Source organism: Amblyomma americanum, chromosome 9 (assembly GCF_052857255.1).
Source record: "Amblyomma americanum isolate KBUSLIRL-KWMA chromosome 9, ASM5285725v1, whole genome shotgun sequence".
NCBI classification, from domain to species: Eukaryota; Metazoa; Arthropoda; class Arachnida; order Ixodida; family Ixodidae; genus Amblyomma; species Amblyomma americanum.
This window is the reverse complement of record NC_135505.1, coordinates 16,529,561-16,554,235: the sequence shown is the minus strand read 5'-3', so window position 1 is coordinate 16,554,235 and position 24,675 is coordinate 16,529,561. Positions and strand designations below refer to the sequence as shown.

The 24,675-nt window shown below is 48.7% G+C and overlaps 1 protein-coding gene across 1 annotated transcript in view; it reads right to left on the bottom strand.

The window, feature by feature from the left end:
- Positions 1–213: 213 nt before the first annotated feature.
- The window catches only part of LOC144104185 (bestrophin-4-like), a 156,671-nt gene continuing 132,209 nt past the window's right edge, over positions 214–24,675 (bottom strand). The window contains exons 13-16 of the mRNA XM_077637051.1: positions 20,018–20,151; positions 6,969–7,067; positions 2,653–2,713; positions 214–578 (exon numbers count right to left, since the gene is read on the bottom strand). Of these exons, the coding sequence (XP_077493177.1) occupies positions 307–578; positions 2,653–2,713; positions 6,969–7,067; positions 20,018–20,151 (566 nt within the window). The 3' untranslated portion in view covers positions 214–306. The remainder of the gene's footprint in view (positions 579–2,652; positions 2,714–6,968; positions 7,068–20,017; positions 20,152–24,675) is intronic.

The following is a 24,675-nucleotide window of genomic DNA, read 5'->3' as shown; positions in this document are numbered from 1 at the left end:
ACTGGTGAGGCACCTCGCCATGTTGGCAAAGACGCGCTCACAATGTGCACGCATCATCAGCCTGCGTCATCATGTGTCATTGCCGAATTCACGAAATTCGCTACAATAGCTGAGGCAACTAGAGAGCCTCTCGAGGCTTCTGGAGCACGTAATCAGGGATGGGAGGTTGCAAAGGAAGTTCTGGCAGCTGAGTGGACATTGCTGCACTATATATGAACAAAATCACCTTTATTTAAAAAATATATCTGCCTACTGCAGTACACACGCTGCAGAAAATTAGAGGGAGACAGGCGACCGCCGCCCCTACTAAACCCGTGTGCCTTTCTCCCGGTGCGGCCGATTCCTGGGGTCCACTGCAGACGGTCGGAAGGCGCGCTCCGCGAGTCCGTGCCCGTCCCTAGCCTGTAACGCGCCGCCGAAACACTTCGGTGGCTTAGGCCGCGGAAGGTGCCCGCCGGAGTGTGCAGGGGCTGAGCGAATGGCCACAGCCCTGGACATAGTGATGGGGTTGTCTGGGCAGCGCACGCAAGCGTCCTCTTCCAGGTCACTCTGCTCGGGAGCTTCGTCCGCCGACGACCCTGCGCGACAAATGTCATTCGCCGTATTTTCTAATGCGTAAAAATAGGGGTAAAACTGGTCACGAATTTGACATAAAACGCGGTTTTCATCTTCAGCTCCATCCTATCCCCCGAGCAGGACACATGTGAAGCCCGCTCGAACATTTCTTCAGTGGCCTTAATACTACCAGCGAAACTCAAAAAGCAATGACAACCTTTCACTGCAAACCATGTGTGCGTATATACTTCCAACCTGAAACATATCCAATTAAGTATGCACTACACCAGCGCAGCGAGTCCCAAAATGAAAAGTTATGAGTGTAATGCCAAGAGACAGAAAGCATCATAGGTCAGTGGCTGGAGACAATAAAATGAAAGTAATGGGCAGGGTATGGAAGGTGGACAATATATAATTCAATCCGCCATAGATTAGCTAATACATGGGACAGAGTGTCTGCGGCTGCCGCATGAAACAATGGCAGATGCATAAAAACACCTTTTTCTCCCATATGCTTCAAATATATAAACGCCATGCATTGTCCAGCAGCACACTTAAGCTTGCTGATAACACCCCCTCCCCCTCCCCCCTTTCCTTCCCCCTTCGACCTGTTGTCGAATTCATCTTTATTCCAGCGGGGGCTCTTTCTAGAACGGCATCCGCCGGATCACTCGCGCAGATGGTAATTAGGGCGCTCGTAATAAATTCTCGGCGCCCCTGCTGGCCGCGCTGCGTGCAACACGCGTTCACGGTGCGACCAAGAGATGGCGTTAGTGCAGGAAGGAGTCGATGGAAGGTTGGAAGAAAACGTTGCGCAGGGCGCGGAATTTTCTCCTTAGCTATTTCGTTGCGCTGCACCGCGAGGGGTGGTGGAATTAAGGGATAGAGAATAACGGATCCAAGCGAAGAAGGGGAAACGGGAACGGTAAAGAGGAAGCACACAATGCACACACACAGGTGCTTCGGGCGCTTCGAGATTCGGGCGTCCTACGTGGGGGCCGCGCCCGGGATTGTTTGCGTGAAACACAGCACTGCTCGCGCGACACTCGCGGAGAGGGGGTGGGAGCCACGGCACTACACAGCGCGCACTGCATGCTGCCATAGAGGTCCGTCTCGAGCAGAAGACGGACGAGGGAACCAAGTGCGTGTCGTGTCTTCTTTCGCAGAGGGCTTGGGGAAAATAAGGACCTCGGCAGACAGCGGGTAAGAACTACCAAACGAGCCCTTCACACGCAGCATTACGAGGGTGAGGAGTTGCCGGACCTACGAAAGAAGACGTGGCGCTGGGGAACATGGACGAGGGAATTTCGCAGCGTCACTTCCTCGCCGCCTGGCATGGCAGAAGATACGTCTCGGTGCACGGCGGCCCAGCCCATTCGGAACCGGCTATGCGAAGGGCTGGCACCGACTCCGGCACCACGAGCTGAAGAGTACCTCAATAATCTCGCGGACCAACTGTTCACTGTGGCCGCCGAGATAGCCAAACTAACGGACCAATGCGCAAGATAGCCGTCCGTAATGTTAGCAAAAAAGGAACTTCAGCTGTTTGGCGCGCAGTAATCTTGCGCTGAATGTGCACGACGACGTGTTCATCATGGTGTAAAATGACATGTGCGTGACGTGGGTTGTACGTGCGAGTATAGGAAGCTGTGTCCTTTCCAATTAAATGCTGTTGAAAGTCAGCGCTCATCGTAGTGTGTGCTTCTCTGCTCGTGTGTCGTCCACGTTCTGCGCTGCTGACATCGGGTCGCAGGCTTACGCGTGCGCAACACGCTGCTGCTGCCGCAGCTGCTGCACAGCCCCGACTGAGTTTCGTGATTTACGCAGCATAGGGTAATTACAATCTTTTTTATTCACCCTCAATTGAGAACCTGCACAGAAACTATAGTGAAGAAGGTGGCAAAAAAAGACAAACGGGATGATCGGCCACACACGCTCAGGCTTCGATCTGCTCCAGGCCTGACGCAAGGATCTCTCCGGTTCGCTCATCGCTGCTCGTGCATCGTTAGGTGCGGAAAGCAGCAACAGGGCAAGAAGAAACGGCCACTTTTGATAAAAGGCCATAGGGTGGCGCCTCCCAATCCGGAGGACACTCACCTGCATCCATGTACAGCACCGTTGACGGCTCAGTCGAAGAAGAGCGCGCAACGTCCAGCACCTGCGGGAGACGGCGTCCTGTTTGCAGTCCAAGGTGGACCTTCGGAACTTCTATCTCGTGCCAAAAAATCCCTTCCATGCGACTGGTATTTTTCGCAAATCGTAACAAGTGAACGTAGTACGGCATGTCTTCCTCGCCCCAGGCTAAACACCAGCGAATATGCGGTCTGAAGCAATGGCAAACCAAAGTTTTCAAACGCTCCTCGGTGTTCACTATTTCCCTTTGCGCGATGTGCATTAAAGGTGATGAACTGATAGCAATACATCAAGTACAGTACAAATGTTTCTTGAGTACTCTGACAAGTGACCATAAGCTAAATGGCAGCTTCAGTTTTCTGCATAAGCCGTAGTTACATGCATAATTAACGTATTCCTTTAACGAAGACGCGTTCTTAAACCAGAGCTTTTAAGTCGTATAGCAGACCCGTAATACTGTCCAGAAAGAGAACGAATTCACTCTAGCTCAGCATTCAACACGAAGCGTGACCGCAAAAAATTCGCGCAATCCTTAATACTGAAGATCGAACACAGAAGCCCTTTGTGGCCAGGCGTGGTTTCCATTGGTTCTCGAATTACACGCGGAACATCCTTGTTGATTTTTCAGCAGGTGATGCATAGTACTAGTCAAATGGGGTGAAATGCGGCTTTATAGTCGGTGAGATCCTCTAGAAGAACACATCTTCGAGATAGAAGAACAATCATCAATAGACAGTTCCGCCTAGGTAGGGTGCCACAGGAACGCAGGATCTAGAAAGAAGGGAGGAATAGGCCTACTTCTCAGACAAGGTGGAAATTGTGGGCGGTTAATAAAAGAACGGACAACAACGGCGCACTCTTAATAGACCTGTGTAAAAAAAAAACTCATAAATAATGAATACAGAAGCCAAACGTGGGAGGCACAACAAAGAATAAAGTAAACGGCAGTCATGCACTGACCGCAACAGTATAACTTGAAAAAACCCAGTCACAAAAGACACGGGACAAGAGCAGAAGTGTACACGCCACAACGACTGGACTGTCAACTGAGATTTATTAGACAAAAACATAGTCCCAGCAAGGCCAGCAGAGCATGCGCAATAGCCGTATCACAACTCACAGCGCAAAGGGCAGGCAAGATACACCTCTACCGTGACCGGCCTAAAAAAGCAAATTCCTTTTCGAGTAAGCGCACCGAAGTTGTGCTAATGCAATCTTGGCCTGACAAACTGATATGGTAAACCTCCAAGATTTCTCGCTCTTGCTTACCCCTGCCTCTACCTAGAATCGTTACGTTGCTGAGCAGTAGATAACACCCACATTCATTGCAATGGCGAGGCAAGTTGGCACCGTCATCGGACCCCAGGGAGGAGTGGTGCTCACGCAGCCGGTCATTAATACATCGACCTGTTTGGCCTATGTATACTCTTTCGCATGTGAGGAGGAACTTGTACAAGACCTGAGCGACTCACGCCGTGAAGCGGTTCTCGTCCTGCGTTGTACAAACGCAGTTCCTTTCCCTGCCTCGAGAAATGCGCGAGCACAGACCCGAAAGCTTGCAAGGGGCAGAAAACACCACACTCACTCCCTGCCTGGCCGCCACTTTTTTGATGCCATGGCTCACTTTATGCACGTACGGCATGACCTCGAACTTTTGGCGTTCAGTTGCTTCACCATCAGCCGGCTTCGTCCGTTCTTTCTTGAGCTTCTGAAGCAGCGATTCAGCCACTGCTTTCAAAAGATTTTTAGGGAACCCTGTGGCTTCCAAACGTTGGAACTGATTATCAAGGCTCTTTTTGATAGCGTGGTGACAGCTCTTTTCCAGCGCATTGCGGAAACAATTCATCACAATGCCTCTCTTTATAATCTTTGAGTGCGCAGAACCTAACGGTAACAGAGCGTTCTTGGTTCTAGGTAAAAAACATCCAGCATAAATGGCCATCGTCAAAGAAGGTTATTTGCAGTTCTAGGAACCTGATGGAATTATTGTTAGGCAGTTCGTGGGTGAAATTAAAAGCGCGTGAAGAAACTTTAAAAGCACTCAAAACATCGTCTACTGCTGCAGGCAGAGTGTCATTAGGTAAAAGCTCCAAGAGTACTAAAAAATCGTCCACGTACCGAAAAACTTTGCACACACGCTTGTCCTGAAGATGTTCCTGAAGTGTTCTGTCAAATCTTGCTAAAAATATTTGAGAAAGCACTGGAGCGACGCTAGAGCCAATACATATTCCACTTTTCTGAACGAACAAGGAGCCTTTGAATTCAACAACGGTTGATGACAGGTAAAAGGATAACAACTCCAAAAAGGTATCAACCGACATGCCACATGCGTTTTGAAAGTTCACCGTACTGCAAAGATCAATAAGTTCACGCACAGCAACAAAGAGTTCATCGTGGGGAATGCTGTAGAAAAGGTGCTCAATGTCAACTGAAAAAGCCCTGTTGGCACCAGGAATACCGCTATTAAGAGCGTCAACAACCGCTGCCGAGCTGGCCACGCTGAGGTCATGCCGTACGTGCATAAAGTGAGCCACGGCATCAAAAAAGTGGCGGCCAGGCAGGGAGTGAGTGTGGTGTTTTCTGCCCCTTGCAAGCTTTCGGGTCTGTGCTCGCGCATTTCTCGAGGCAGGGAAAGGAACTACGTTTGTACAACGCAGGACGAGAACGCTTCACGGCGTGTGTAGCTCAGGTCGTGTACAAGTTCTCCCTCACATGCAAAAGAGTATACATAGGCCAAACAGGTCGATGTATTAATGACCGGCTGCGTGAGCACCACTCCTCCCTGGGGTCCGATGACGGTGCCAACTTGCCTCGCCATTGCAATGAATGTGGGTGTTATCCACTGTTCAGCTACGTAATGATTCTTGGTAGAGGCAGGGGTAAACAAGAGCGAGAAACCTTGGAGGCTTACCATATCAGTTTGTCAGGCCAAGATTGCATTAGCACAACTTCGGTGCGCTTACTCGAAAAGGAATTTGCTTTTTTAGGCCGGTCACGGTAGAGGTGTATCTTGCCTGCCCTTTGCGCTGTGAGTTGTGATACGGCTGTTGCGCATGCTCTGCTGGCCTTGCTGGGACTATGTTTTTGTCTAATAAATCTCAGTTGACAGTCCAGTCGTTGTGGCGTGTACACTCCTTCTCTTGTCCCTTGTTTTTTGTGACTGTTTTTTTTTTCAAGTTACTATGAACCAACTGGCCCGCATTTCAACCCTTCCGCAACATTATCACCGGATATAAATATCATGAACACCGCATGCGAACCATCAGTAAAGTCGTAGGTCTGCTGGGTTCTTTATCTTCTTTAGTTCAGGGGTGCCCCTTCAGTGGCGGTTGGTTGATTGGACTGACTGAAAGTTTTCTTCGCACCAGGGGTGCCCCGTCAGCGACGGTCTTGCGACGAAGATGCAGGCATTAGGGGAGTACGACGAAGTTTTATGTACAAAAATTTACATTATATACAAGTTGATGCACAAGAGACAATTTAAGCGTCAAAACGGTTAAACAACAAAAGATGGAACTGGCTAACAGTAGGGGAGTCCCCTACTCGGCATAGCCGAAGATGCATTGCATCTGACTGTAGCCCACAACGCTTCTCCCGGGCTCCGGTTGCGCGCCTGGGTTCCACGCTTATATAGCATGTGCTTGCATTAATAAATACAGAGTAATAAGCTTGCTCTCGTGGTGTCGTGTTGGTTCCTATGTCTCCTGTCCTTGTCTTATTTGCCGAGTCTTAATTTTAAAAAAAATTTGCTAACTGTTAGACAGGTCAAGTCACCTTGCGACATCATTACAATCCGCCCTGATTGATCCCGAGGTCACAAGAACTTGTGACGTCATCACAACCTACCTATCGTAGCATGTAGCAACCTGGCCACCGGATTGTGAACAACCGCGGCAGGTGGCTATTAAAATTACTTCAACTACACTACTATTAATTTTTAGTTAATTGCTTGACAAGTTAACATGATTCGCCTGTTTTTTTACGCCTGCGAACACTGGTATTACTACGTCGCGGAAAGGTTCTCTTAACCTAAAAAACCTATTTTAAAAATTACCGGCAGGCCTCGCTGAAACGCCTTATATGCGCAGTCTAGAACAGTGTTTTACAGGCCGTGTATACGAATCACAGGCTGAAGTCTATGGACTGTGTTAGCGAGGGAAGAAACCTTCTGCACGCAATCTTTTCAAAAGAACCTTGTGGAGTGAACGTGTCCCCTCCACAGTGGCGCTAAAAATCCTCGGCGCGGAGCTCCGCCTAGCTGCGTTCACCTGCATACTCACCTCGAGGTCGGCGCGGCCCGGTGTCGTGCTGTCGCACGGTGACTGCGCACGGGATCCGGCCAGGAAGAGGTCCGAGATTTTGAAGATGTCCTCTTCCCTCTGGGGAAAAAAGTTCCGCATTGAACAAGAGTCGAATGCGCCCTCTATTCAAGCACAGCTGAACCCAAGACGGAAACGGAAGGTGGCACGATTTCCGAGAGCCTTTCTTTCCTCATATCAACCTTGAGGACCGCGCTGTGCCTTCACACAAGAATAATGATAGCTGCGATAAAATGCGCGAATACCGTTTGAAGCAGTAGGCAGGTGTAAACAAAAGAAAGTGTAGTAGTATCGTGTTCAGCACAGGGCAATTATTTATGCAGGCGCTGCCTGCACATGCGTGTGACAGTGCTATAGACTGTGGAAAACCTGTCCCCCCCCCCCCCCCCCCCCCCCCCCCCGTTTCGACGCGGCCGGCCATCATCATCGTGCGTCAGGAGCCAGTACAGCACTGCCTGGGCGAGGAGGGAATTCTCCCTCTTGGGGAAAGCGGAAGCAGCGACGGGAGCGCCACCTCGAATGTTACGCGGAACTCCGCGGAGCCGGTGCATGGCCGGTGTCGAGGGGGCTCCCCTCGAGCGCGCGCTCCCCTGAGACCGGCCGTCGCCGGTGAGACTCACTTCGGGATCCTGCCAGCGTCACGAGCGGTTGCAGCCGCACGCACTCGGAGGTCCGTCGCTCCTTGCCGCTGTACTCCTGGTTCCAGGCAGCGAAGTGAGCGCGGCAAACGCGTGCTCTCGGCGCTTTCACCAGCAAATGATCGGGGATGGCTTTGCACCAACGATGCGGCGCGCACAGGAAAACCCGGCCGCCAATTGCCGGCGCATACAAACATTCGCCGCCGATACCTCCGAGTCCGCTCCCCTGTCCCAACCGGTAAGTCGGAAGCCCCTTCTTACGTAGCCTTCTACTTCCGAGGAATGCCTCGCTGATATTCTGTAGCTAGCTGGCCCGTTCTGTGTATTATTTGAAAGTGTAATAAGTAGCTTATGAGGGTTCACACATTGTCGTCCCTTCCCTTTGTTCCCTCGAGCACGAACCCCTCCGCCGTTATCGAGCGGGAACGCTGCATCCACAGAGTGGGAGTGCGGGGCGGAAGGCTCCCCCCATATTTCCACAAGACGGAACTTTCTGTGGCACTGTAGTAGAAATGAGCGCGAGCCGCCAAAACATCCAACGGAGTCCTCACGCACGTGTCGTCTCTCGCTTCTAGCACAAGTTTTGGAATGGCATCGTGGTCATCTGCCAAGAGGGCCTTTTCATTATTTCTATTGAGGCTCCAGTAGCCGATTCCTGAAACCTGGTCTCTGCAGCAACACTCTATACAGGCCCGCCCGCTCTGCCTGCCTTATGCCATTTGCGGGATGTCGTCCACGTCGTCTTGGGTTGCGGGCATCCTTGACCCCGCAGTGTGCGTAGCCAAGGCTGCGTCCCGTAAAGGCAGAGCACTGATCAGTGAGAGCGATGTGAGAAATTGCCAGCAAGGGCGTATTCCAGCCGAAATGCAACCAGAGCGAAAAGGATAGGCACGTATTTCTGCGGTGCAAGCGGTCCGCGTTCACCGCAATCAGGGTAGCTGTTTGGGGAGTTTGTTACTCATGGAGAAATTTGTCGTGGTTGAAATACAAAGATGGGACGAAGTGTTGAGCACTTCGGTGACTGTCAAGCACTACAAGTTCTGCCATGGCAGGTGTCTCAAAGAAGTCCTCCACAACAGGAAGATTTTCTGGCATAGTAAACCAGTGTTGGCGGTTGCCAGAAAAGAGATGACATGTTAACTAGCCGAGTTATGAACTATATTTGAATAGTTCGGTTTTAAACTATAATCAATACGTGCCCACTTGCAATTACAAATTTGCAGCCTGCCGTTAATAGCCAAATCAGTTTTTAAAATTTCGTAAGCAGCAATGGCGTGGAGGTAGAGCATCCGCCTCGCGTGCAGGAGGACCGGGGCTCGACCCGCGGTTCAGCGCAATTCTCCACTGCATAAAAAAACTTTGCGTGGTGTAGTGCTTGGCCACAACCTACTATACGAATAAACCAATTAACCCACGGCCCTGTCTTCAGCGGCTGCGGAGGTGAGGCCTGTGGCGCCGCTGAGAGTGCTGAGAACCTCTTGCTCCGGACAGGCCGCCATTGGAAACTGAACTTGGCAACAACTAACGCTACACACGGTTTTGTCGTTTACAAAAAAACAAGGGTGCTCATGGTGGTACTAGCCTCAGAGCACTTCCACAATCCATGGCGCGGCGTTTGAGACGGACTGCGCCGGTGCCGACGACGCGCTGTCGAGCTGGCCTTGGTAAGGCTGCGCTGCAAACGAAGCATTCCGCGCCGTGTTTGATAAAACGCCGGCGCAGGTGGCGCACCACTTTTCGATGCTTCTCTTTTCTCCGTGGGGTAATTTTTGGCTCAAGAAACGCGCCCTCTTCGAAAAGAAAGCGTTCGGAGGCTAAATCGCAGTGTTGCCCGAACAAAAACACTGATAAAACCTTATCCACTGAGGCTAGTCTCGCAGTGCTGTTCGAGGAACTATTGGAAATTAAATGAGTTATTACATGGCTTCATGAGGTTAGGAGGACGGATGAGGCGCATACAGTTCTAAAGGGCGATCACTTATTATGCTATAGTGGATTAGCGTACCGACGAGAGCTACGTGTAGGATTTCTCCGCATTCATGATATGGCCATACACGTTTTAGTAATAACTACACTAAATCTACAGTATTACCGAGGGGGTGGCACATAGCGTAATTAGGCTTAATAAGAGGTTGTAGGGCTCTACGTCCTCATTTTATCCATTTAAACTGCGCGCGCTCTCTTCGAGTCAATGTCTAGGTGCTTACGGGTGCAGTGAACCTGCTCATGACAGAACTGCTGATCGCGAGATGTGGCATGTGACTGCTGGGGCGCCGAGCCTATGAGGGCGGCGAAATCAGCTCCATAGAGAAATTTCATAAAGAGCGGGCACGCTTTGGAAACTGGCCCTAGGACTTAAGTGCGTCAAGGCTGAGCTTATCCGTTCTCCGTTCAGTGCCGCCACCAGCGTAGGCGCGCGCGCTCGCCGGCAGCACACGGGCACCGCGGGCGATGGCATATAGTTATTAATATAACTAAAGGAAAAGCTAGCAGCGCTGCACTTCATCCACCATGGAGAGGCGCAGGACTGCAGGGAAGACGAGGCTTTTAAAGCGAAAGCTTTACTGGCCTAGCGACACCGATTTCGCCGTGGGCTGCAGTCTGACCTTCAACGTCCTTGCTGCAGGAAAAGGTACAGCGCAAAAAGACGGGACTAAAGGAGCGGACAGACACAGGCGCTGACTTACGACTGATGATTGCATTGCTTTGATAGCGCAATAAATATGATAATCTAAGCACCATCAACGTGTGGCATTGCATCGCTGATTGAGTACGTCCACAAAACAGAGAGAAAGGAGGAGAGAGGTAAAACCAGCACTAGTCACTCAGCTGCTAAGATAATCAATTTCTCTTTGAGTAAGCGCTATATATGGCTTGCTCACGCACTTTTCTTGCTTTTCATGAATCAGGAACGCTTAAACTATTTCCCGCGTGCCCTGGTCTCTATGCCTGCACAAAATTGTTGTACTGAAAGCTGGGGTGCATTTGCACTGCTGTTTCGACGCGGGTAGTTTTGCTCTGACTCTTACGGGGACCTGGCGTTTTTTTTTTTTAAGACGCCAATAATGCATAACTTGTTCCAGTTCATTGGCCGACGGTTGAGCAAAGTGTGGAAAACTTGAAAAACTTGTATAGCAAGCGTTCTGTGACAGCACGGGAGAGCGTTTTTCAAGGCACTGCGGGGACACGGCCACGCTACCGCTGGCCAGCACAACACGGTCGACACTTACCATCAAGACAGAAGATAGAAGCGGTGTCCCCGAGGAGGGAATAACTGTTCGGCGTGAGTGGTTAGTATACGCTAGCAGCCTGCTTTCTTTCACCGCTTCGAGCCCCATTTTATCCTCGCTGCTTCCTCCCATTCCCAGTGTGTTGTAGTCCAAGCATTGCGCTTTCGAGAGCCTAGACCGCATGCTCTGCTCCGCCGCTACGCTCCCTGCTGTGCCCTTTCAAACAGTCCGGAATGAACCGGTGTCTTTTACTCTGCGTGCGTCACTCGTCGGGCGAGACCATGGAAGGCCAGGCCTTCAAGGTACAGTTTGAAAGTGGTACAGGCCTACGCGCTTACTCCCACCCATGATGACTACATCGTGGAAAGCTTCTATGGAGACGTCGAATCACAATTAAGCAAAGTAGAGACACTGTGCACGTACTGACAGGCCGACTTCAATGCCAAGGTAGACCAGAAGCAGCAAGCTGGAAACCAGGTAGTGGGGGACTGCAGCATAGGCTACAGGAATAGCAGGGTAGAGTTGTTAGTAGACTTCGCAGAGAGCAATAATTTACGAAACATGAATACCTTCTTCTGCAAACGAGAGAGCAGGAAGTGGACCTGGAAGAGCCCCAATGGTGAGACTAAAAAAAAAATCAACTTCATACTATGCGCTCAACCCGGCATCGTTCAGGATGTGGCCGTCCTCGGAAAGGTGCGCTGTAGCGTCCACAGAATGGTAAGGTCTCGAATTAGCTTAGACTTGAAGAGGGAACGGAAGAAGCTAGTAAGGAGGAAGTCCATTAACGAGCTAGCGGTAAGATAGAAAATAGAGGAACTCAGGATATAACTGTATAAGAGATCTTTGGCTTTATCTGAGGAAGACGACCTTAATTAAAGTTCAACCAATTAACTACAATCTAACTAACAGCCATCATTACAGAGTGAGCTGTGGAAGTAGGCGACGGGATGGTTCGACTGCACAACCGCAAGCTCTCAGGAGATGAAAGATCTGAATAAGAAGCGCCAAATCGAAAACAATGCGTTGTAATCAATGAATCTCACTGTGTACTAAATGTTACTTTAGGTGTATCACCACAGAGCACCGTCCTGAACCCGGTTCTTTTTTAATATTTACAATAATGATATCATCAACATCAGCAACCTTGCTTCTTACACTATTTACGCCAATGAAACGAGCCTTTTCTTTCAGTCGACTGGTATCGATGAGCTCACAAACTCCGCAAATGTTGCAGTAACAAACTTGTCGCCGTGGACTCAAATAAATGCCTTAGAAATTAACGTTGACAATACAAAAGACCTAATAATTACGCATTTATGGAAGGTTATTAGTCGAGATATCAACATAGAACTCGGTACCAAACACATAAAAGTCGTAAAAGCGGCAAAAATGTTGGTAATGACATTTATTCAGCACCTAAACTGGAGTGCGCACGTCGAACGCTCAGCAGGAAACTTCGCAAGAGCTTGTGGTATGGTTTAGACAAGTGCTTCCGACTAAAATTAAATTACTGAATTGTGAGACTTTATTGTAAATACAATGCAATCATTGCTCCAGCAGACTTGTTTGGACTGACTAACATTAACAAATTGATCATACTGCAGAAAAAAGCCATTCCTCACGTAGCCAATGCCCCACAAGACGCCCATACAAGAGTTTTTTTCTCGTTTATTGTGCAGTCCGTACCGCATACTCGCAAATTTAATCTCGTTATAAAATATAAACCTAGTCTAAGAAGCAACAACGCCATTTTTCTTAACTTATGCAATTTGAGAAGACCCTCCGCATCCACCTACTAGAATAGAAACAGACTACGGGTTAATACCCTTTTCACGTACAAACCATGGCCTACACATGCTGCAGCACCATATGCCCGATTACTTAAATTTCGTACAAAGAGAAAATATTGAAACAAACAAGATTAACAAAGAAAAATTGCAGAAATACCTTATTCAAGCAAACAAATATGAGTTTCGCCGTAATTTTTAATTGAGCATGGTTTGTTGGTTTGTTGTGTACGATTACTTAGCTACAGTGTTTCGTAGCAGTAGCTACATTAAGGTAGCATTCCGAACCATCGGCGTGGCTGCGCCATGGCGCTGGCGGCGCTGCAACCCCGTGGCTGCGCCGCAATTTTTTAAAATTATCTTTGTTGTCGTTAGCAGTATTTTCACTGTTTTGCAGTTGTTCTCTAACTTCTTTTCTTGTTCTTTCCAGCATTTACATTTCATGATTATCTCCTGTGCCATCACTTTTATAGAATATTTTGTTTGCTGCATGTATAAGGCTACCATAGTTGCGTGCTGTATATTTGCCACTCATGCCTACGTGCTTTAAGTTTCCTTTTATATAGTCAATATATATATATATATATATATATATATATATATATATATATATATATATATATATATATATATATATATATATATATATATATATATATATATATGCATGTATAAGAGTATTTACATGAACGTACACAGTGAATGTAAATTTATGTTCACCTAAAATAGCATTAGATACAATAGCATTCTATTAGCGATTACCTTAGTAAATACCTTGTAGGCAATGGACAGTAAGCTGATCGGCTTGTAATTTTTCAAGTCCTTGGCGGCTCCTTTCTTATGAATTGACATTATGTTTGCGTTCTTCCAAGCTTCTGGTACGGTCGAGGTCACAATTTATTGCGTATACAGGGTGGCTAGCTTTTCTGGCAGAATCTTCCCTCCCTTTTTCAACAGATCTGCTATTACCTGATCGTCACCAGTTGCTTTTCCCTTTTGCATTGCTCCTCAGGCTTTATTTACTCTTTCGTTGCTTGCGGGATGACGCATTGCTGTACGCTACTGTCTCTAACATTAACGTTCTGATAACATTGGCTACTGTATATATTTGTGTAAAACTCTTCGGCTCCTTTACCTATACTATGCTTATTGCTGATGACATTGCATTCGTTGTCTCTTAACGCATACATCTGGTTTTTACATATCCCTATTATCCTCTTGACCGACTTTAGGATACCTCCATTCTATAGATCATGCTCGATTCTCTCTATAATTAAACTTCCTTATGTCGGCTACCTTGCGCTCATATATCAACTTCGATAGTTCTGCAAGTTCTATTATATGTTGTGGGGACCTGCCCTGAAGCCCCCTGTGTTTGCTTTCTCGCGAGGCACCGTGCAGCAGCAGTCTCGCCTCGAGGAGGAACGCATTCCCTTGTCAGTTACATTAACTGGCAGGGGAGGGCGCCAGCGTCGCTGCACATGAGACTGCTGAAGCCCGCGCGCGAGAGATAGGGCTTCGGCTGGGATCGTCGGCGCGAGCGGACGTGTCGCTCGCGTCTCCGCTCTTCGCCGGCGGGGCGAGGAAGCGACCGGGAGACAGGCTCCCGAACTCGTCCCGTCAGGCCTTCGGAGTATATATCCCTTGCCCTAGCGTGGGCGAACATTCGCTCGGAACCTTACTGGTGAGTCGGACGACCTCGATACATTAGCGTACCTTGTTGCTAGCTGGCTTTATTGTTGCTGTAGCAATAAATGCCTGTTTGTGTCAGCCAATGTGTAGTTCCTGTGTTCCCTCAGAGCTAGGCCCTCCGTGGTTGGCGTGCGCTCGGTAGCGTACGCGATCACGGGATGGGGTCAGGGCGGCTTTGAACCGTGTCAGCCGCGATTGAGTGGGGAGAACGTATTTATCTCCCCAAGTCAAACCCTACATCTGGCAGCCGAATGTGGGGCCCGCTCTTGGAACATTGGACGACTGTCGGTTCGGTTCGAGGAACGCTCTTTGTCTGGACTTAACAAGTGATAGGCCTAGAGTGAATTTTGATCGCTAGGACCTTCGGCATGCTTTCTTGAGTGCGAGGTGTATTGCGCTGCGGCATGTTTGAACTTTTCGACAGGCTCAGCACATTTTTAATTAAGATTTCTGTGGAGTTTCTTCATGAGAATCACTTGGCCCGCATCGAGGGAGCGCGAGGCCTAGCGCCCGCGGAGTTGCTGAGCCCGAAGCGAGTGAGTACGGAAGCCACGTGGGTGGTTCGAGTTTCTGTATATATTTTCTCTACTGTCTCTTTTTTGACTCTGGGAGTCGCGGCTCCGGGACCCGTGTGGCCTGGGGCCACGGGTACCGCTACGAGCTCGCTGGTATTTCAGCGCGGCACCGGGCGCTCCGACACCGTCCGATACGGCGGGCGCCGACCGCTCCGAAGCTTGGTTTGTGCAGTGAGCGGGTTAGGACAACCCCACAAAGCTGACGTCTCCTCGCAGCTGCGCGCACATAACCCGTTTCGTGTCTTTGTTGTGGTCACGGTCGTTCTCGGAGTGGTAGTTAGGCCTGAGGCTTTTCGGAGCTGCCTGCACCACGTTAGAAGAGACACGACCACCGGACCGTGTCGTTGAGAGGGGGCGCACTTTGCTGCCCGCCCGTTTTTTTTTGTAACCTCGCACGAACTGAGCAGTCTCGTTAAACTCAAGATAGGGCTTTGTTCACTCGAACTTTGGGTTTGCACAGCCGCCCGACACGTTTTGCTAGCGACGTAGGCTTTGTGCCACGAGGCCCTTGCGGATGCCATTTCCCCTCCCGTGACCTACGTTAAAGGCACGCCGAGAGCGTTTCGCCAATTTTGCAGATCCGGTGGAACCACCCAGGCTTGCTGTCCGGTGCACATCGTCTCGCTGCCACCTGCTGCGACGGAGCGGCCTGTATCCTGTTCGCCGCATCCATCCAGGGCAGCTGTGGCGAGACCAGTCAGCAGTCACCTGCGGCTACTGCTACCCTGGCGACTACTGCAGAATCCTGCGCTGCAGTTTTCCCACCGGCCTTCTATTCGCGGGTCTGCGGACACGGTAGTCCACGGGCCATGCGAGTCGTCCCAGCGGAGACCTTCACGCTGCCTTCGGAACACCGCGGAAGTCTGCGTGGACGCTGTTGGCGATACCTCCGCTGCAAGACGTGCCTCAAGGGCATGAAGACCAGAAGACTCCTCCATAGCATGTACTTTCAGGCACGTGGGTCTATTTAAGGTTGGGGGATGTGGAGACCTGCCCTGCCGCCCCCTGTGTTTGCTTTCGAGCGAGGCACCGTGCAGCAGCATCCTCCCCTCGAGGAGGAACGCATTCCCTTGTCAGTTACATTAACTGGCAGGGGAGGGCGCCAGCGTCGCTGCACGCGAGACTGCTGAAGCCCGCGCGCGGGAGAGGGGGCATCAGGCTCTTCGGCTGGGATCGTCGGCGCGAGGGGACGTACCGCTCACGGCTCCGCTCTTCACCGGCGGGGCGAGGAAGCAACGGGGAGACCCGCTCCTGTATATCGTCCCGTCCGGCCTTCGGAGTATATATCCCTTGCCCTAGCGCGGGCGAACATTCGCTCGGAACCTTGCTGGTGAGCGACGACCTCGATTCATTAGCGTACCTTGTTGCTAGCTGGCGTTATTTTTGCTGTAGCAATAAATGCCTGTTTGTGTCAGCCAATGTGTCGTTCCTTTGTTCCCTCAGAGCAAGGCCCGCCGTGGTTGGCGTGCGCTCGGTAGCGTACGCGATCACGGGGTGGGGTCTGGGCGGCTTTGAGCCGTGTCAGCCGCAATTAAGTGGGGAGAACATATTTATCTCCCCAAGTCAACCCCAAAATGTGTAGGGTCAGACGCCCTCATGCTTTGGCGTTTCTTAATCAGTTCATTCGTCTCATGACATGGCTTGCCGGAATCCTGTCGAACCGTCCTACCGCTTACTTCTACTGCGCACTCCGTATGATAGCTGTCAGATTATCGTTCATTATATGAACATTAAGATCGTCTTCCTCAGTTAAATCTGAATATCTGTTCTGCAGCGATATCCTGAATTCCTTCATTTTCCCTCTTACCGCTAGCTCGTTAATGGACTTCCTCCTCACTAGCTTCTTCCGTTCCCTCTTCAAGATTAGACAGTTTTAGCTGTGCGTACGCAAGTGCTTGCGTACCCAAAGAGCTACGGCGCTGCGTGCGTTACGCTGTCCGCTCCGAAGTATAGTTTTAGCTGACCGTGCCGTAGCGTCCCTCAGGCGCACGTGGCGCCATCTAGTGACAAGAAGTCAAACCACATCAACGCTCGGTTGAAGTAAATTTCATCCGTGATTACTGATAACTACTGTGAGTGCATTGGGAGCCTTTTTTGTTCCAAGAAGAAAAACTATGCAAACCGAAGAAAATGCAAGATCTGGCTAAAAGTTAGAAAACTGCTTCGCCAGGTGTCGTTGCTACGAGGAAAACACACTGAATATAGTTAGGCCTAGGAGTTTGAAGATCGCCAAATTATCTGAAAAACAGGGGCTAGTTATCGCTTATACCACTACGTGTGGGCAAGATTAGGCGAAATAAAAGCGAACCGCTACCATTTGAGCGAGCTATTGCGTCGAAGAATCCAGCGGCGACATGTATTTATTCCGAAGCGGGCGAGCAGGGCGCCGCCATCTTGTCAAAGTTAGCGTACGCAAGCCACGCAAGCGCCGCAACGCAAACTCCGCTGGCTACCGTACGCAAGGCTACCGTACGCAAGACTCAAGGCTTGCGCTTGCGTTCTGCGCATGCGCACTACCGTCCCCGCAAACTCCTCGCGTACGCTAACTCTTTGCGTACGCACAGCTAAAACTGTCTACTAAGTTGATTCGAGACCTTATCATTCTGTGGTCGCTACAAAGCACCTTTCCGAGGACCTCCACATCCTGCACGATACCAGGGTGAGCGCATAGTATGAAGTCAATTTCATTTTTATTCTCGCCATTTGGGCTCTTCCAGGTCCACTTCGTGTTCTCTCGCTTTCGGGAGAAGGTATTCATGATGCGTAAATTATTTATATCTGCGAACTCAACTAATAGCTCTCCCCTGCTATTCCTAGATCCTATCGCATAGTCACCACCCGCCTGGTCGCCAGCCTGCTTTTTGCCCACTTTCGCATTGAAGTCGCCCAGCAGAGCAGTGAGCTGTGTTTTTACTTTGCTGATTGCCGATTCCACGTCTTCATAGAAGCTTTCAACAGTCTGGTCATCATGACTAGATGTAGGCGCGTAGGCCTGCACCACATTCAGTTTGCACCTCTCATTAACCTAATTACGATAGCTGCCGCCCTTTCGTTAATACTATAGAACTCCTCTACGTTGCCAGCTGTACCCTGATTCATGAGGAATCCCACACCTATTTCTCGTCTATCCGCCAATCCGCGATAGCACAGTATATGCCCGTCCTTTAGTGCTGTATACGCTTGACCTGTCCTCCTAACTTCACTAAGCCCAATGATATCGCACATTTAATTCACACTAGTTCCTCAAACAGCACTGCTAGGCTAGCCTCAGTAGATAAGGTTCTAGCGTTAAACGTTGCCAGGCTTAGACACATGGCACGCTTTTTCGTCCAGGCGCCCGTAGGCCATCCACAGTATTGAATGCTGGCGCGAGTTTTTGGGCTGGCTGCGGCCTCACTATATAGCAAATCATCGCAAATGGTGGTAAAAGCATTGGTAACACTGAAAGTTACTTTGTGGGTAGTTTTGGTTTTTGTTAATGCGTCTGAATAAGGTGTTCTTATACGAAACGAATTTTTTTGTGTATTTGAAGCTTGAAAAGTTTCTGTGCCACAATACAAGATGTTGATGAGCGTGTATCAAACTTAATATTGTGAGCACTTTAAGCGCCTTCGTCGTCGTCGCCTCTCTGGCTGCGCCTTCATTCTCTTTCACCTGTAAATTCCCACCGACATCGATTGGCGCTCTTCGCTGACAGCACGTCTCTGGCAGCGGGTGAGAATAAACGTCTCCCGTGAAGTCTTTCCTTTCAATATTGCCGTTGGCAATAGCTATCTGTGTTAGGGTTTTTTTCAGTCCATGCGCGCAAATAAAGCGCTTGTATTATTTTTGGCAGGCCTTACGAAAAATAGTGGCGAGTGCAGAGTGCTCAGTTTCCTAATGTGTACGTGGCTCCAGTGAATTGCATCTGAACCATATGACAGAGTTTCGTATGGGACAGTGCCAGCGGCATCGGCAACCACTCATCGACTGCAATAGGATCTCTCACATACGGCCTGCTGAATTTTGATGCGAAATCGTTTTATGGACAATTGAGTGGAAAAACCGGCGGCGTGGGTTAGATGACGTTGGCTGAGTGCGGTGGTACTATGGCGAGTGTGATGTGATGCATAGGAGAGAAGCATGAGAGCAGTACTGAATAAAAGTGCATAGGTAATGAGCAGTGTCTCCTATTTAGTAGTTGTTAATTTCTTAAGAGTAATTGATGAATGAAAACGGCCAGAACGCCAGAAATGAACTGAACGTCAATGAAATTGTTAGTACTTGAGCTGGAGAAGTCAAAGTTTTGACCCTTAAATAGTGGATAAAACAGCTAAAATTGCTCCATAATAAAGGACAAAATGGTAGTACCCAATTATCGACCTCTAATTAGTGAGAAGTAATTAGTGAATTAAATGTCCAAGATGCTCCTTATGTAAGCAAATGAACAGTACCTGAACTGGAGCTATTAAAGCACTAAATAGTGATACCTAATTACCGACCTCTAGTTATTGACATTAAAGCTAGTGACGTTAGGGACGTTAAACCTCCATGAATCCAACAAATGAAAATGAAGAAGTGATTGGTACATCAGTTTTCTCGCCACAGAGTAATTTATCTTGTAGGAACAGCCATGTCATTCCTCGTGTCTTTCATTACGCTTTCGCCACAGATCTTTCTTCTGTACGCCTGCAGTGAAAATTGCAGCTGCGAGCAGTTCAAGGGCATCTCCGGTAGCTACCTGGGCCGACCCCGTTTCGGCTCGCGCGGCGACGGTTGCCACCGCGTGGGCGATGTGAAGAGCAAATCTTTGAAATGCGACAGAGCTGTCTTTAACGTTCACAAATAAAAGGTAATTGCTACGCCAATACTCCCTCTAGGCAAAGAGAGGTCTCGCCACTGTTAACCTTGAGCCCATGCGAGATATGCTACGCAGCTCTTTGCGTGCGCCCCTACTTGCAAGCGCCAGCGAGCGTTAAACCATTTAAGATTAGAAAGGTGAGTAAGCGCACTTGAAAATGAGTGGAAGCTGGAGGCGGCGTATTGCGACTTTTTTCCCGCTTCTCCTCGGCCACGTGTGTGAACTAGAGACGTTCGTCTGCCCACCTGGTCGCCGTCAACCGACAAGGATCGCGGCGATGCCGGCGCCGTGGACACACGGCTGTTGACCGAGGCGGCGGCTGGCGTCGACGGCGGCTCCTCGCGCCGCCCATCCTCGTCGCTGCGCTCCGTGGCGCACACTGCGCGAAGCGAGAAGCCATTGGAACACTGGTGGCTCGAAAGCAAAGCGGTGACGTAGGGATACAAGTTCTGGGTTAAAAAACCAAGCGCAAATTTAGATCAAAAGAAAAAATGGCAAATTTGTCCCTTGGTATCATCCCTTAAGCGGTTGTCTCAAGTAGCGGTGCAGGTAGGGCACTATATTATTGTATTTCAATTTAGTGCGCCGGCACTTATCGTGGCCATTTAGGCGTTGTGCGTTTGAATGTCTGCTGCTTAGGTCACGTGCCATTATGACGTCAGCACACCCTGCCCATCCGATTGTGAGCAAGCTGCCCTCCCTAGCAGGTGTCAGTGCAATTAATGATTGGTCTCCGGAAGACCAACCTGGGTCTCCCATGCGGCCACACCTGCCATTGCAGGGCAGTGGAGCATCGCTTATTCCAAGCGCATCCAATTCACATTTGCTTGAAACACGCTAAATCGTCTGATATTTTTTCCGGTTCCTCCAACTTGCGGATAAGATCGTTGTACATATGGTCGTGGGCAGGGGGGGGGGGGGGGGGGGGGGGGGGGCGTATAAATTGGATTCAGGGGACCTCCAAACTTTTTTTCCATTGCACCGCTGCTATAAACACTCATTTGGTAGCAGCAGAACACACATTTGGCTTCTCCGAATCACGCTCCAAAGTGACTTGAGCCAATCTCTAATGACTTGGCTTCTTTCCTAACTATATCGTTACGATCCTCTCATACGCTGATCCTGTATATACACCAGGGGTTTAACGGAAGCCCGCCACTAATTCTTAGAAATTGGGTTTTTCAGGTAAAGAAAAGCTTTTTGAGGCATAATATTACCATTGTTGGCGGACGTCAGAAAAAACAGGCCAAACATGTCAACTCGTAAAGTGATTAACCTGATTCTCATAATCATTTTTCAGCGTTACCGATGCACGCCCGACTGTATTTAGAGAAATTTGTAGCCAGCCGTTAGTATTAGCCGTACAAGTTTTTAGAATTTCCAAAAACCGATTGCCCTCGTCGCTGTGGTTCAACTAATCTGGCCCATTTCTCTAAAACCACGCGCCTGCGGAGGGCCCGGAGCGACGTCAATGAAACCTCCTCATTCCGTGACGCCACTGGCCCACCCGTGCTCCCCGCAACTTCTCTCCTCCAGCGCAACCCTGGGACATGTAACTGGCAAGCTTGATGGTCCATTTCTGCAGGCTGTGTTCTGTCTGATAAGCAGTCGCCAATCCAGTTAACTGCAGAGCCATGACCTAGTTCCCTTTATTGATTAGTTTAGCGTGCGTAATACGATCAAGCGCCTGCAAAAATATAGTAGTATTAGATCTTATTCTGGCTGTATATGCTTTAGCATAAGTTGTGAATAAATTATAATAACTGCATTACCGTTGAAAGTTCTTGACGGAAGCTATGTTAAAATGATACTATGTTTTCATTCTCAAGAAAAAATTTATGTGTTTAAGAGTCATGTGTTCTGGTATTTTAGATGCTGCGCAGGTGATGGAGATCGGCCTGAAATGAGTAACATCAGTCCTGTTTCCTCAATTGTTCATTTGGATAATTGTTGCTATTTTCCGTTTCTCTGGAAGGGTTACTGGTAGTGATATATTAACAATCAAGAGCAAATACTTAGCCATCCACGCGGCGCATCTTTCTAGAATATAATTTGGAACTTTATCTAGTTCTGGCGCCTTTCTTGTGCCCAGATTTTTGTAACAAGTTAAGCACCCTACTCTGATTTGCAGACAGTGATTAAATTTGTTTCGCTGCTCGTGAGATCAGGTGCGGATTTTTACCATTATCGTTAGTAAAAACTGATGCAAACTAATTATTCAGTGAATAGACTATCTCTTTTTTCGAGGCTGGGTTATCATTCTGTCTGGTCGTATTTAGGTAACTCCAAAATTTTGATGGCCACATTCTACTAAACTTTTTGAGTCAGTAAAGTCGTGTCATTTGGAAGCCTTTATTCGATGTTTCAAGCTTTGTATTGCAAGAGTAAGATTGGTACTTTTTTCCCGCAAAATTTCAGCCTGAGAGCTTTCTTGAGGTGATAACTGATTTTACCATGTATAAAGCGGCGTATGATCGATGGGCTACGTCTTTTTATTTCCTTCCTTCTATATGGAACGAATCTGTGAATGCAATATGAGAGTCATGTTAAAGCTCTTGGATAAGGAACAGCTGTGAGAAGCATCGCTTGCATGTTTTTTGAATATGCGAAACTCAAAGAAAAGATGGCCTAGAATACGAGTATCGTCACCATTGCTGAAATTATGGAGAACCGTTTATAGCCGTGGCGAATAATTGTGCTCCTAGCAGGTACACTGCATAAGGTTAGTCTGTGATCGGAGATTCCATGTACAGTTTGGTTTTGATTTTCTCAAGAGGACAGCCGTGCTCAGTAATACAAGGTCATGCGTGCTATTTGAAGAACTTTGCACATGTGTTGCTTTATTATTTACAATCTGAGTTAAATTGTACCATATTAACTAAATGAGATTCTGAAGAAGAGGAGCGATGTTATATTGTGGGTCAGCTATTATCCGCCACGTTAAAGTCAAAGAGCATAATTAATCTGGTACCTAAACTATATAATGCAAGCTTTAAACGGGCACTAAGGAGGAATCTGAACTCGTCTTTTTACCGCGGGAAATCTTTCTAAACGTTCCGGGCATACTTTGAAACTTCGCATTATTATCCTGTGCGGCCGATTGCACTAATTAAATCAGATTAAACGTCCCGGCTACGGCCTTTTTTTTTTTAGCTCAACGCGGTTGGTAGGAGGAGTCAACCAACGCGTCAGCCAGTCCCCGTGGCGGCTTGCCGCTCTGCCATTGGCGGAGTGATACGTAAATAAAAGATTCCACGTGTATTTTTATTTCCGTGGGCCTAATTTGCGGCTATGTTGCCTTTGACTAAAACTTTTTATTCGCAGAAACCTAAAAACAAAATAAAGGCTAAAGCGAAGCCGCCACTGGACTAGCTGAAAGGCACTCCACGCGTTGGCTGACTCCGCCTATACCTACCGCGTTGAGTTCAAGAAAAGGCGGGACCCGGGACGTTTAATCTGATTTACTTAGGGCAATCGGCCGCACAGGACAATAATTCGAAGTTTCCAAGAATGCCCGGAACGTGTAGATAGAGTTCCCGCGATAAAAAGACGAGTTAAGATTCCTTTTTAGTGCTCATTTAAGTCGTGATGCGTCACCGTGTGGGCTGTTTTCTCAGCGCTTGAAGTGATCATGACTATATATATTCGGCATTATGTTCGACGACCGCCGAGCACTCTTAGTTCTTTCGCCGACGCGAGTCATTCAGTTACTTGTGGGCGTATAGGCCAGCCCAATAAACAGTTTACTTTTAGAAGCCTTCGTTCGCCGTCTTCCTCACTGCCTGAACTGCCGTCACCACTACGTGACAATATTACAGTCTCAGCAGCTGTCATTCCTATCGCGAAAGTAGCACTTCATAAAAAAAGGTTACAAATACCGGCAAATTTAGATTAATGATCTCAGTAACCCATTTAATTGGTCGAATTTACATGCATTGAACATCGCAATTCGGGCTATATTCACGCGACATAAAAACTGACCGATCTCTCTATTCGTGACTACCTTAAGAAAAAATTTCTGCGAAATATCTCCAATTTTCTTGAGTTAATAATAATAATAATTGGTTTTTTGGGGAAAGGAAATGGCGCAGGTTCTGTCTCATTTATCGTTGGACACCTGAACCGCGCCGTAAGGGAAGGGATAAGGAGGGAGTGAAAGAAGAAAGGAAGAGAGAGGTGCCGTAGTGGAGGGCTCCGGAATAATTTCGACCACCTGGGGATCTTTAACTTGCACTGACATCGCACAGCGCACGGGCACCTTAGCATTTTTCCTCCTCTTGAGTTGAGAAAATCATTTTGCAGGAGGCGAAAGTTGTGCGCTCTCGAAGGTAGTAGCAGATTAAAAAGGGACAGTTCCTAAACGCCTGTTTATACAAGAGTTTACAGAGGGCAACTCTGGAAGTTCAATCAGAGCCTATGCACGAACGCAAGGGCATGTTCAGAGCGCTTGCAGAAAACTCTAATACTCTGTTCTCAAGGCTGGCTGCTCCACGAAAAAAAAAATAGCCATTTAAAGAACTCTAGTGTCTGATGAGTGGAGAAATTATTGACAGGTACACTGTGTGCTGGTGATGCAATAGCACTAGAAGCCGTTGTTGCCCCATTGCCGGAAGTGAAGCGGGTACCTTACGCTTCTTTCCCCTCGGAAAGCTCTTCGGGAGACTGTCTATTATGCACGTAGGCCTAATTTCGTCTGAGTCGCTTTCTTAGTCATTGGTCAACACCACGGACCACAGTTGGCGGCTCGAGCAGACAAACCTGGCTTGGTGTGTCGCTTCTGGTCCGGTCACATCAGTGCCCTCGAGCCAATTGTAATTCTCCGACATTACGTCTCTCCAGTCAATGGGATTTCTAGAATCTGGTGACGTCGCTGATGTCGTCTCGACCCGCCAGCCAATCAGCG